The sequence below is a fragment of the Sinocyclocheilus rhinocerous genome, unplaced genomic scaffold (genome assembly GCF_001515625.1).
Source record: "Sinocyclocheilus rhinocerous isolate Xijiao unplaced genomic scaffold, SAMN03320098_v1.1 scaffold712, whole genome shotgun sequence".
Classification (NCBI taxonomy): Eukaryota; Metazoa; Chordata; class Actinopteri; order Cypriniformes; family Cyprinidae; genus Sinocyclocheilus; species Sinocyclocheilus rhinocerous.
In genome coordinates this window covers 1,587,895-1,602,630 of record NW_015642789.1, presented here as the reverse complement: position 1 = coordinate 1,602,630, position 14,736 = coordinate 1,587,895, and the positions used below count along the sequence as shown (strand labels likewise).

Sequence of the window (14,736 nt, the reverse complement as noted above, 5' to 3'; positions counted from 1 at the left end):
ACGAGAGAATTCGCCAGAAAGAGGTATTCAGTCAGCGAGCGAGTGAAGAAGCACCGGCATTTTAGCAATGACTCATCTGAACACCTCTGATTGGTCATTGCATTCATAAGCTCAACAGAATCGTGTGTAATTGGTTATAATGCGCAGTGCTGTAAAAACGCGTCTGTCTCTGGCTCAGCGCCAGCCAGCGAAGCAGATTTGAATTTAGCAGCTGATCATATGACGCGCTGAACGTTCTAATCAAGCTGGTGTGATTGTATTAAATATAGAAAATATGAATAGGCTATTTTTTTTGTATGTTGGAAGCTGCATTCAAAATCCACTTGGCTCAAAAATCTGAAGGTTTTGAATGGGCATGATGCCTCTGTGTGTGACGAGTGGGGCGGGGTCCTGGTCCTCTCTCCTCTTTCACTGTCATCTCTCCTCCTTTTATCCTTCCGGAGCTCCTCCGTGGGCTTCGAGACTGGTGATTGGCGCAGGTGTAGCTCATTATCAATTACTCCACCGGCCTTGCTCCATTCCCACGACTCTCGGCCCCGGCCCACTCGTCACAGTATGTTTTTGAAGTGGAGTATGAAATCAATTTGGCTTTTATTTCTGTTTAAAACCTCACAAGAAATATTAACCTAATGTTTATGATTTTTCAATAGAAATGTTTCCAGAAAGCTTCTTTGTGGGGTTACAGATAAAAATTCAGAGCTCAGTGTGTGATATCCCGTCAGATGAAGTTTTAATAAGAAGTGTTTTTTTCAGTAGTGTGACAAACCTCAAGAGATCTTCTGAGACACAGACGAAAGACTCATCTGTAGTGTCTAAGACGCCTTGAATGTTCTCTAGACTCCAGTCATCCATGACAAACCTCTTGACTGAGTGGAACAACCAAGGACTGCAAATTTCCACAAGTCACTTGCCTACCAAATAGTGAGCTATCACTTTCTGTATATGCTTACACTCTTTATATACACTGAAAATGTAAAAGCAGTTCACTCAAAAATGAAAATTCTGTCATTATTTGCATTCATGTCATTCAAAACTGTTATTTTCTTCTATGGAACACTGTATCTTCTATGCAATGAAATTGAATGGGGAACGGGGAAGTGAAAAGGACAACGATTCTATATTCAAAGACTTCCGAAGCTGTATTTTAGCTTTGTGTGAAGAACAGTCTGAAATTTAGTTTAGGATAGTTACAGTAAATCCTGCATGACAGGCCTGTGGTCACCATTCATTTTTTGTATTTTGTATTGAACAAGGACATTCTGCTATAAATACCTCATTTTGTGTTTAACAAAAGAAAGCAAGCTGTACGGATTGCAAAAAATGTAATAATGTTCTTTTTAGCAACATCATATGACCCCTTTAAAGGAGTAGTTCACTTTCAGAATAAAAATTCTGTCATCATTTACCCTCCAATTGCTACAAACCTGTATGAGTTTCTTTCTTCTGTTGAACACAAAAGAAGATATTTTGAAAAATGTTAGTATACGAACAGTTGATCATCAGTTGATCAACATCAGCTGTTCATTCTGGAAGTGAACTCCTTTAAGTAATCAAAACCTGTGACAAAAGATCACATGTGTACCAAGTATTTGTGTTCTCACACATTTATAGCTACGTATGCTGGACGGCTTTGAAAAAGCGGCATACCAACCGTGCAGCACCGCAAGTTAAGGCAATTTTTGGCTACCGCCTCGACTTGTTAATGCCCCTTCATGTATGACAACATCTAAGCAATATCCTACAGACATAACACCCCTTTGCAGAGCCCACAAAACGAAAAAACTGACCCACATACAGCCCCATTACCTAATCTTTTCCTGTTATTCCAACTCAACATTTGCAATACCAGATCTGGACAAAGGTCTCTCATGCCATGGATTTAAAATGACTCCCTTACATTACCTATAAAGCTTTCCTTTTGTGTTTTGTGTGATTTGTGAAATGTACACCATTCATTCTCTTCAAGGTGCCAGAAGCTGAGGTGCACAGCAGACATAATGTGATTAGTGTCAAGAATTTACAGTCTCTCAGGTAATAAGAAGGAAAATCTGCGTGGAGTAGGGGGCTGACTCACAGCGGCAGACAGCATGATCATGTAACTATTTATCTCTCTAAACTGTATATGCTTAAGTCTCTTAGAGGTCCTCAAAATTTTTACTTTTTACTTTTACTTTTAGTCATTTAGCAGACGCTTTTATCCAAAGCGACTTACAAATAAGAAAAAGTAATTAAAACTAAAAGCTAAAACTCTATAAATACTATATATATATATACAGATTTAAGAAAATAAAAGAATAAAAACAATTCAAAATATTAAAAGAACAAAAGGTATGAGTATAATAATGATTCTAACATAACACTAAGCCAAACACCAAAAAACAACTACATATGTGTATGTACAGCCACACACATATACATATACATGTATATATATACTGTATATATAAATACATTCAATATATATATATTATTTCATTTTGTATGTTGACGTACTGAAATAACTCAAATTAAATAAAACTAAAACTTAATAAAAAACCTATATAGACATAATAAAAAAACTAATAAAATGACAACATTACTACAACTGTAACTAAAACTAAAATAGATAACTAATACAAATCAAACTACATTAGTTTATCAGTAATCCTAAAAAAAAAAACACTGAGCCAAACACACATGCTAAAATAAAATTTTGACCCTTATAGTGTCAGCGGGATACATGTATATTATGTATATATATTAGCACACTGCTTTAGTATCTGTACATGTTTTATGGAGCGTATGATGGAAATCATGTAGGCGTAAAAAAGGGAAGGACAAAATAAACCCAAATTACAGGAGGTGTAACTTTAGGGTCATTTCATAAGAAAAAAATTAAGTGTACTATGAAACCAGTACCTTTCATAATTCCAAATTTCTTGCCCAGCTCATTATAAAATCTTGGAGCTTCTAAAAAAACATATGACTGCTCACATTTCAAGCCTATTCCTAGTTAAGAAACTGGCCCATCCAGTCACATAAAGACTTCAGCTTTCACAAGAATGTGAGTTACCTTGATGATCGCGTTACCCTAACTTAAATTAGGCTACTAACTGAATAACAAAATGTAAATTCAGCACTAAAATGTTTGTATCACATTTGTAACATATTTAGACACATTTAAATGATAAATATGAACTATTATTATTGCTGAACTTTTAGGCTATATAGGCCTTTCTAGTTTGCACAAAGTTTGGGAAAATAGGTAATTCCTGCCTTTCACAAAGTGTTCATTTCTATGAGATATTCCTCAGCAGTAGGTTACTGCCAGTTAACTGCGAGTTAGCGTTTAATTTGTTTTATCTAAAAATACTGACATAGGGCCTATGTAAAAAAAAATAGGCCTACTGGGTCAAGAAGGTAAATTAACGATAATTTTATTCGCGATCACAAACACTTCACGCACTCAGTTTACTTTGCACACTCTAGTTTGATAACTGTTCAAATTAGTGATGAGAATCGTGACATATGAAACACATTTTTCAAGCGGAAAGAATAATTTCAAACAACCGATTCAGTGTTTTTTGCGGAATGACGCAATTACGTTATCACTAAATATTTAAATAAAGCGATATTTAATTAAACAATGCAAAAGCGCAGGTTTTCCGTTTAACTAAAATAGTGTTTTTTGCTTGTTTTTCATGTGTGGTTTTGTGCTTAATGGTATAGGTTCGAACAAGATTCTTAATTCATTGATTCAGTGAGTTGACTCGAGCATCGCTCTCGTGAATGAATCGTTAAGATTCATCTTGTGAACTGGTTCATTGAAATATCTGATTCAAAGGGAAGATTCGTTTACGAACCGAACATGATTAGAATAAATGAACTTTTTTAATATACATGTTATTGCAGCAACTTCATTCGGTCTGAGTTTAAACAAAACGAAAAGATTGGTTGAAAGCGGTGTGGCTGTGGTCCGACAGCTGTGAGCTCCCCCTTCACACCCTACTTTCCCAAGTAGAAGGCTTCTCACGGCGAGTTCCCTGTAGCCATACAGCCAAATTTGGCTCCCCATTTCAATCCCTTGAGCAGAGGCTAAATCAACTAAAACAACATAGCCTACTCTAATTCCAGTCGGTGGAGTGGCTTTTTACAGCTCAGAGACGCACAACTTCCCAGCTCCGTGATGGTGTCAGCTCTATAAATGGAGATTGCTTAGTATACAGGCTTGTGTATTATAAACAACACTTCTCCAAATTAAAACTGACTCATAGTCTCTACTTAATACCTACACGCGGAATTTGTAGTATTGCTCCAAATACTTCAGTGATGGCTTTCCTGACAAACTGTATCAGCATTTAGCGTCTATAATCTCGACGCTGAGAAGGTTAATGTTGAAGGCAACAAGTTTGGAGATCGTTTTTTGGAGGATAAAGGACTTTGAAAACAGCTCTTTCATTGTTTAAAGGGTTAATCATTCATTCAGCTATCTTTGACAACTATGCAAAGAGTACTTCAAGTGGACAGATAACAGGTCACAAATGTTAAATTTAAAAAAAATATTTTTCTTGTTTAAGCTAGAATTTTTTTAATTTAATGTTTTCTTTTTTTCTTTTCTTTTTTAAATTTTACTGTACATCATATTTTAGAAGTAATTCTTGATGACGCGTCCCCAGGTTATGCATCAAACCATTAAATAATGTAAACCATAAGAAAAACTGTCATGACATCATCCTTTCAGGATATGAACTCTACAAGGACAAGTAAGTGTGTCTTCGTTTTTTTCAATATACAAATTATTTATTTATTAATTTAATTTAGCTTTAGATGGCACAGTGCAACATGAATTATTAAAATATTAAATTGAAAATGTACCGGTAATTATATGTATTATATGCAATTAAAAAATAAAATAAATTAATAAAATGTAAATATCAGGCTTCAGAGTGTAAAATCCATAAACCTAAATGGTTAAGTTAATCTGCACAGCGTTCACTATTTGTCTCTTTGTTGTACGTTTTATCTCGTTGCTTTATTCAATGCATTTCTACTTATTTGATTAATGAAGTTATCTAACTCAATGTTGTACCGCTCTTTTTCCCCCACTTTGTGAATTGTGCTCTTAGCTCCACCTCTATGGGAGTTTGTCACGAGTGGAAGAACTGAACCTCCTCCTAATACCCCTTCAATTAAGCTGGAGGGAGCAGGGAAGACGCAGAAAAGAGAGAAGAGGACAGATATACGGAGGCTGTCTACAGAGCGCTTGGAGAAATAACGATCAGACTGATACGCTTCACTAAGGCATGAGATTTGCGTAAGGCAGCATCTTCAGAAGGATTCTGCTCAAGTGCCACCTTTTGTTCTGAGAGAAGTTTTATAAAGTATAAATTGTGACATATCGATTACAATGGGCTCCAAAAAGCACCGTTCAAAGACTTCAGCGTCTTCACACAACCCGAGCTGCTCTCCAATGGGACTTTCACTGTTGATTCTTCTACCTTTGTCTGTTGCCTTCAACTTGGATGTGGAGAACCCAGCGGTGTATACCGGACCGAACGGTAGTTACTTCGGGTACACGGTGGACTTTTACATGACTGACTCAAGGTTGGTTTCCTTCTTTGATTTTACATATTGAAAGTAAAGAGACTTGGCGTGCATTCAAAGAAATGTACAACTAGACCCAAGTTCACTAATCATTGCCAACGTAGAGTTGTTTAATTATACGAACTAGACAATTCAAATGCTGTTTAATAACTTTAAATGCCACATATTAGTGTTTTTGTCCACCCTGCTATTTCTGTCCATCCTGCTGTGATTGTATGGATGTAATTTTTGCTCATATGCACTTTTATCTTACAAAATTTAGGAATTATAATGTACTGACACACCTCTGTGGCCTCAGAATATGGTGTTTTACCACAGTATGATGTACAATGCATTAGTATAAAGGGTTATTGTCATTCAAATCCAAGAAAGGTACTGTTTCATTTATCATTGTGATGAAAGCCGTTTTTTTTAATCCAAGCATGTCTGAATGTACTCCAGGGGTCCATAGGGAAGGGTCATAGATGGACATTTTTAACTATTAATTAATTTCTAACTTTGTATCCCAATATATGTATTTTATATTGTAGTAATGTTAGCTTAAGTAGAAACTTTTTCCAATCTCAGGGGATCCCCGGGTTGGCCCAGAGTCTGGGTTGGTGTTCTTTAAAGGTTGAAAGCCAAACTTGTTTAACCTAGTTCATTCATTGATTTAATGTGTTTCCCTTTCGTTCCGATAGACTCCTTGTGTACTAAAGTCTACTAGAGCTCAGCATTAGCTCACACTTTTCAGTACAGGGGGCAATGAAACCAGGGGTATCCCCCAACTGTTGTTTACAATCCCAACCCAGTCTGTGCACTGCCATTTAGATCAAAGCGTATCAGCACAGTTGGGGAGCGACAGTCCTAAAAGTGTGGTTTTGTGTTTGCTTAGTGCAAGCCTGAAGTGTGTGTGCATGTTTAGATGTGAGCGGATGGCAATGCCTCTATCAGTGGCATCGCTGGTGGTTTTTCTATAAATAGGACTTGACTAGAGGTAATGATGTCATAGTAAGGTACCAGCTCTCCTAAAGGGGAATGAAGATTGCCCCCCCATAATTTTCCCTGATTGCAAGTGCTATGGTCACTTAAACCTTCTATATAATCTAACAGGAGAATCTCCAACCATTCAAAGATGACCTTTGCTAGATTATGAGTAACCCTTGGGAAAAAAAGCCAAAAGTTAGGCATCTCTGATATTGTGGATATTCACTTTGTGTTTGTTTTTACCTGAAATTTTTCAGTGATGTAGATAAGTCACAGTACTCACATTTAGAGTGTTAAAAACTGATTTGAAGGGACACTTCATTGCTTGGCTAATAGTTATAGTTATCCTAATAGTTGTTATTAAAAAATGAAAACCTTCATTTAATCATGTTGGTGAAAACCTGTAAGACTTTCTTTCATGGAACATAAAAGAAGATATTGTGAAGAGTGTTTAAACTGTTTTTGTTTATACAATGAAAACTAAAGGAGTCCGAAACAACATTGGACCCTATTGCAATGTATGGACAAAAAAAAAAAAAAACAGAGACATTTTTAGGAATAACTTCTTTTGTTATCCACAAAGGAAATAAAGTCATACAGGTTTGAAACTCCATTTGTAAATTATGACAGAATTCTGAATTAACTATCCGTTTAAGTACTTACTGATTAGTAATGTTACCCCAAAAGCCAATATGATGCACAAGTGCTTTTATATGTAGCCCAAATACCTGTAGTCTGCCTTCAGAACATCTTTGAATGGAGAATGTTGTTGAATGGAGCAGCAGTTATGGTAAATATAATCCAGCTTTGATTGCAAGACCACATAATCACCTTTCACCTGTAGATATGATGTTTGTGGCCATATGAGGTGATAAAAAAAAGGGGGAAATCACAGAGTATGAAGCATGCCATTCAATCACAATGCTGATCTGTTGGGTTTCCCTGCCCTTTGGCTGCATTACTCATTTCTCAAGCTGCAGACAGCTGTGCAGCACTGTATGATTGCAGTAATAATCAACTCATGCATGCCCTGACTAGAACATGCCACAATCAGCCATCTCCATCTGTGTTTGTCTGCTGGACTGTGTCTGGTCGTGCACAGCTGTAGAGGGGCTTTAGTCAGAGTGGGCTAACGCTGGATCTGTTTTTTTGGGGGTGTTATTTTCAGTGAGACATCTCCATTCTTCTCCATTTAGTCTCTTATTGTCTTTTTTTGCTCATTTTCTCTAAGGCAGACCCTCCAGCTATTGTTTTAGTCTGCCATCGTGTGTCTGGCGAAGATGAAATTTAGAAGCGGCAGATGATTTAGAGCATGACGCATGGTTGAATGAGTCAGAGGAGTGCGTGTGTAAGCGTGTGTTTCTCCGTTCTGGGTCTCTGATGATGTAATTCGGCATGGTATTTAAACTCTTTACCCTGTACTTCCAATCTAATACTCTAGACCATATGCCCCCTGACACGGTATCTTGGCCTCATTCTTATGAACTGTGAAGTCATGGCAAGAGGCAGCTCTCTCAGTGATGACTTCATTTGAACTTTTCACTCCAGAGATGTCGTCGTAGAGGAGGATGGATGGGCCTCAAACTGGAGGCTGAGTGAAGTGGTGAAAGAATGTACGATATCAAAAGTTTTCTTCCCAGGCGTTTGATAGAATGTGTATTTCTTAGTTTTCTGGTGCTGTAGGTCGACCAACAGCTGTCTATAGGCTACTGAAATTGACTAACTGATCTTTTTTTTTTTTTATTCATTTATTTTATTTTTGTAAATTATTATTATTATTTTAGCTTTTTACCAAAAGTGCTTAAAAGTGAATTAAAAAAAATTAGGAATAATTTTATGTTAGATTCTCTTTAAAGTACCAGTCCTATGAAAACACTTTTGTCTTTTGTAACACATTCCCTTAAAGTCATCTATGAAATAAAAAGTAATTTATTGCATTATATTTTAACTATTTAGTATATTTATTTGTTACATTTCTGACAGTTACCCTATTGAATGGCTGTGCATGTATTTTATGGAAAACCCCCTTAGAACCAGGTCTGGGCTGTGTTTCCCAAAAGCAGGGGTCTCCAAACTCGGTCCTGGAGGTTCGGTGTCTTGCAGAGTTTAGCTCCAACTTGCCTCAACACACCTGCCTGGAAGTTTCTAGTATGCCTAGTATGACCTTAATTAGCTGGTTCATGTGTGTTTAATTAGGGTTGGAGCTAAACTCCGCAGGGCACCCAGGACCAAGTTTGGAGACCCCTGCCCAAAAGCATCGTGAGCCTAATTAGATTGTAGATACTACTTGTGCCAATGTTTTCTACCATTTACTTGGCTTACGATGCCTTTGAGAACTGCAGTCCTGAATGGGGTCTGTTGGACACAAATTTATTCAGGGCCTCCTTAAAGCTGACTAGCTTGACTAATCATTGAGACAACCCAACATTTAAAAATATGTAGTTTTGGACCTTTCAATTACGTCATGCCAAATAGTTAGAAGTTAAAGGAGTTTAAGATCCACTGGAGTGCCTCCATATTATTGTGGGTTTCAAAAAGTAGTGATTTGATTCACGTATGTTTCAGTGAAATCATAGTCAATGTGGTCCAAACTTCGTTTGAACAGCGGCAGCTAGCTGTCTAAAGACTCTGTTCTTTCTCTTAAAATGAAGAATCTGGTGTCAGGTATAAACTCTCTATCCTGCAAGTTCTCTCTCATTCTCTCGCTCTCTAAATCTTTCTTTTTAAAAAAAAAAAAAACATTCACTCCTGGCCTTGTCCACTTCCTGATAGTCTGGTCCCAAAGGGGCACATAGGTCTGAGGAGAACAGTACTCATTGGCATGCATTGATAGAATTAGCTAGTGTGCAGACCACCACAGAGAACTGCCCGAGGACAGAGTTCATGATCTTGGTGTCAGGGGGCTTTACAGCTGTATACATGGAAGACAAATTTATGGTTCTTGAATGTTGAGAGAAGAACAGTGCAGTTTCTATGTAGGGGCCTCATCCGGATGGTCTGGTATATAAACCGAATTAGTCCTAAAGAACTGTGGTTGGATGTCCTACTTGGTAACTTGACTTGAGCAGATTCTCAAGTCTTTTGGGTGATTATTTCAACAAGTGTCTCCTTGTATGTTCTCATCAGAGACCCAAAACCTATTCTTCCTCAAAAAAAGGGTGATGTGTACCACATTCCACACTCTCTGTCTTTACTTTTGGATAAGAAGATGAAAGGGCAATGGTCGGGATCTGGATGTAGGGTTGAATGTCAGAAAATGAAATGGCTTAATTTGAAATGTTTGGATTGCAAAAACAATAGAAACCATACACCATCTCTGTTCCTGCTGGGATTTGTGTAGCTCCGGATGATAAGTGTTGTTTTCAGAGCATTATGTATTCCTCTGCATACATTCCTTTTGGGTTTATGATGTTCAAAAAGACGTTTTTTGGTGTTTGATGATTGTTGGCGACTATTTGAAGCTTGTGGTTGAATCCGAGGAGCTGGACTGTCTGCATTAGTGGCCAAAGGCAACACATTTACAGCCACAATGGCAAGGAATATTACTGAAAAAACATCAAAAACTTTCTCACCTGCCTCCGTCTGTTTTATTACCAAAAGATTCACAAAGTTGAGGTTTACCAAGTTGCGTTGGCTGTCAAACCCTTGGGGCTGGATTCACAAAAATCTAAAGAAAAAAAAATTAAAAGATAGGCCTACATTTATTTTTTTTGTCTGTCTATTAACCTCTAAGTAGCAAGCACCTCATGATCATTTTTAACATTTTGTAGTAGTACCTTTGTGGGTTTAAGATAAGTTGAAGGTTATCCGAACTTAGGAAGTTATTTACGATGATTTTGAGAACATTCCCTTCAAGAAGGGAAGAAAGATAAGAACATTCTTAAAGTATTTTGGGGAATACAAACTTTTAGTTAGAGAATAATAAAGATTTTGAAGATAAGAAGAATTTTGTTTCAAAGAACATTTCATGAATCTGTCCCCTGGTCTTATGTCATGTGTTTGTACAGAACAGTACATTGGAATTACGTCATAGATGATTTGGCTCTGATATATTATACAGTAGGTCGTCCTTAGCTGTGGTCATCATTCTTACAAAGTTTACTCTCTCTAAGAAGGTCATTACTAGATCAAAATTTACCTCGGTCTTTGAGCTCAGTTTGCCTTTGCTAAATAAAGAGACCTACTTTAGCTCTACCAGGGTTTCATTTGCCATTTATCATTTTCACTCTTCCTTCATGGATTAGGCTGTCTGTTGTCTGTAGTCTTGCATCCAGCTGGAGATTGGTGTGTGTACGCTGGCTGCCAAGCTATTCTTCACCCAGGTTCTCCCTGCGACGACTAGTGTTTTCCATGGAGTCTGTACAATAGAGGCCTTTGTGCGTCGGTAGAAAGGTTTGCTGTTTTCAGTAGCGAAACCTTTCCATGTGACTTAAATCTCTATTTATTTATTCATGTTTTTGGCTCTTTTGCTTCTTGATAAAACCTTGTTTAGATCTTTTGACCCAATGACATTTGGCTCTGATGGTGGTGTCAATCAGATTGGCCTGTTTATAAAAAATTATATTATAGCTAAAATTATAGCTAGTTCAATATCTGGGTGCAACCTTAGCTGATTGGGGCTGTGGGTTAGATTGTCCTTGCCGTTGACAAGTTGTCTGCTTTTTATGACCTCGTTGGACCTGGCAATCTCGCATAATAGGCTCTTGTGTGCAAGGGTGTACATGTGCCCTGGTGGAAAAACAGGCATGTGTTCGATCACGGTAGAACAAATGGCCCAGTCAACTCTGCAGACGCTTTGCCCTTGGGCTTCACAATGGCCTGGGGTTGATGCATGGATTACTTCAGATCTCCATTGTTCCTGATGTACATTTTGGGAAGATCTTTATCATCTGGATCTGTTCTGTTTTGGTTTATCAGGCCCCTGCTGGGCTGGCAATGACAGTGAATATCTAATCAGCCAGCATTTAGATGGCCTGTTTATTGCCTGCAGGATTACAAACAATGGATGTGAGGTATAGCATGCAAAGGTGAGCGATTGATGCTAATTGTTTGCATCTGATGGCCCCTCTTAGTCTTTTCAGCTGTGAAGATGGGACTTCATGCTGAGAAAGCTCCCTCAGAGGTGTCGATGGCCAACAGTTGCAACTCACATTGGGATGTTTTCTGGTCTCTGTGAATGTGTGAATTATAGCTCTTTGGGGGCTGGGGTTACAATTTGGTATTAAGAGATTTAAGAGGTAAAACCACACTTTGTGTTTATGAAAATGTCATGGGGTGGTTTAAATTGTTGTCCTGTCACATACGGAAATGTGGCTTGCAGTCGAATGACATGGCTTGTACTTTCTTAGATGCATTTTCAGACAATTTTCTCCTACAAAAGGTTGTTTGCTTTTTTGAAGTGTAAACTTTTATACAGTATTAATGTGGGGACATCATATCCTTACCTAAAATCAGCATATTGGCTGCATCCGAAATGGCATACTTCACTGCTATGTATTTGGTGAAAAACAGTATTTGAGAAGAGTAGCATGTCCGAATTCACAATATTCATAAAACTGTAGGCGAAAAGTACCCGGATGACTTGCTACTTCCTGACACTTTACTATCCCATGAGGCCATGGGTGAGGATTTGTGAATGAAATGACCCAACTGACGCTGTAGGTGTCATGCCTGCATGACATTCATACTAAACGCATCTATTCTATATAGAACATACATTTTTAACAGTCTCAAAGTAACTACTCATTTAAAAGAAGTACCTAATCGAAGAGTATGCAATTTTGGACACAGCCATTGTCGGATTTTCACCAAGTTGATGTTTTTTTCTAGTGGATACAACAGTAATTTCAAACTTAATACTGACACCTAGTGGCATGGATGTATCATGAAATGCAAAGGTAACATTTTTGCTTTCAAATATTGTTTCTGAAAGCCCTATTTGTAAGAATATTGGCACTTATTCCATAAGAAAATATTAGGGGTTTACTGAGATGATGAGAATAGTAATTTGCTAGCCTTGTGATCTCAACATGGCACCACCATGTGGGCAGAATGGGTTTTTGGATGCCAATTGCTCGTGGATGAACATGATTTTACACTTATGTCAAAAGTATCTTTTTGTTTTCATTTAGGCATAATTAAGTGGAAAAAGTGCTCTTTAAACTGCATTGAGAGTAAAAATGCATCAAAATGAACATAGCACTCACTTTTCACTTCTTTAAAATACACCTTTTAGCATGTTGTTCTTATGTTTCCACTTTAACTTCCCTCTGGTTTGATAGTTAGTACATTAATTGGCCTAGCAGGTAGTGCAGAGCTGGCTTTTTGCACATCAAGCCAAGTGCTCTAGATCTGGCTGACCTCTCACCTGGTGTAGTGATGTTGATTTGAACCATATCCTTTGGGAGGAAATGTTTTTGTGGTGACATTTAAAATCTGTCTGTGTAAAATGGGGTGGGGGCATTTATCAGATCAACAGTCGAGGGCATGTGTGCAGTTTTAATGGTTATTCCAGACCAGCACAACTCTGGAGCAGATGTTGCATGAGTGTTTTTTTAAAAAAATATTTTTTACAAGGCCATTATATTTTACCTGTTGGAACTAGAGATGGTTTTTGCATCTTGCAACATTTCAATGCATTTTGCAAACCTGGGATCAGTTTGACTATGAATGAGTTATTAATTTTCAGTTCATTTACATGAACTGAGTGTGTTTCATTTTCTTGCATTGTATCATACAAGGAGATTTAGTGACTGCTTTCTCGTCTTCCTCCATTACTATGCAGTTCTCCTCAGGGCTCTTGGCACGCCAGCTGTTTGAGTGAGCTGTCGTCCCCCAGTGCCAGCTGACCCAGCGGTCACTGCTTTGCTCATCATCTTTGGGCTGCAACTCCCAGACAGCAGAACAGAGCACGTGGGTATCAGGTCTAGTGAGCAGACTGGGGCCACATACAGAGCTTCTTCGGCCCACTTTTATCCATCTCTTTATTAGCTGCTTCCATTGCAACTGCTTAGCTGCTTAATGATGCAGAGACAGACTGGCATCCGAGTTAATGCTCGCTGGCGTCGGACAAAGGAAAACACCCAAAAAGTGAACTGTCCGGGCCTTAAATTTCACTTTGGCTTTTCTTAGATTTTGAAAATGTTAGTTCACTGAGGTTATTGGATTTTTCTTGATGTCGGAGAGTTGCTACAGTGTACCCTTTGTGTTGGATCCGTTCCACATTTTCTGGGAGGATGTGGTGTTAGGGTGACCATACGGCCTCTTGTCCCTGGACATGTCCTCTTTTTGGACCTAAAAAAAATTTCTTAATCGGCCAAAATGTCCGGGATTTGGCTGTTTTCTTAATCTTGCTCTCGCTGAATCTCTGACCATTGCCGCTTGCTCCTGCAACATGTGTTTCGCTCCCGCGATTTTCGTGTCAACTCCTTTAAACATTCTAATATATAATTTTGCTGCATCAGGGAGCCGCTCTCAGTATGTGGAGTATTTAAATCTCTTTTGAATGAGCGTTCGCGACACGCACGCTGTGTAAAGGGAGCACATCTTACAAGATCAGATATTTGTCAATGAGTTCAGGATCTGTTGAGCAGCAAATACTCCAGCATGGTCTTGTCAGTCATCTCTCCTTATTCTCGACCTGAGATCAGTCAAATCTGAATCCGGCAGCTCTTTTTGGATGCAGGGTTGCCGTTTTTTCCACAGAATTGGGATACTTTTAAACTGTTGCCATGGGTTGATTTTCCCAAGTGGGTTAAAGGTTTGAAATATTGCATAAATTACATTTGACTGAAATGCTTGTATTGAAACATTTTGCATTCTACCTATGATAAAACTTTCATGGAATTTTACATTAACTGTTTCCTCCTGGTGGAATGACCTGCCCAACTCAATCCAAGCAGCTGAGTCCTCAATATTTTCAAGAAATGGCTGAAAACACATCTCTTTCATCTTCATTTGACCCTCTAACTCTAGCACTCTCTATTATAATGCTAATTCTAATTTTATCTGCTTTTTTTATTGAAGAAATTTGACCCTCTAACATTTGCACTCTCTATTCTATTTCTATTCTACTTGTTTTATTTAAAAAGAAAAAAAGAGCCTTTAACACTAGCATTGTCTATTCTTTCTCTATTCTTTCTACTTGTTTTCTTTTTATTTATTATAAAAACAAAATAAGCAAACAAA

The 14,736-nt window shown here is 37.9% G+C and overlaps 1 protein-coding gene across 1 annotated transcript in view; it reads left to right on the top strand.

Moving 5' to 3' along the window:
- The first annotated feature begins 5,209 nt into the window (after nt 1-5,209).
- The window catches only part of itga5 (integrin, alpha 5 (fibronectin receptor, alpha polypeptide)), a 54,506-nt gene continuing 44,979 nt past the window's right edge, over nt 5,210-14,736 (top strand). Inside the window, exon 1 of the mRNA XM_016573406.1 lies at nt 5,210-5,583. Coding sequence (XP_016428892.1) covers nt 5,387-5,583 — 197 coding nt within the window. The 5' untranslated portion in view covers nt 5,210-5,386. The remainder of the gene's footprint in view (nt 5,584-14,736) is intronic.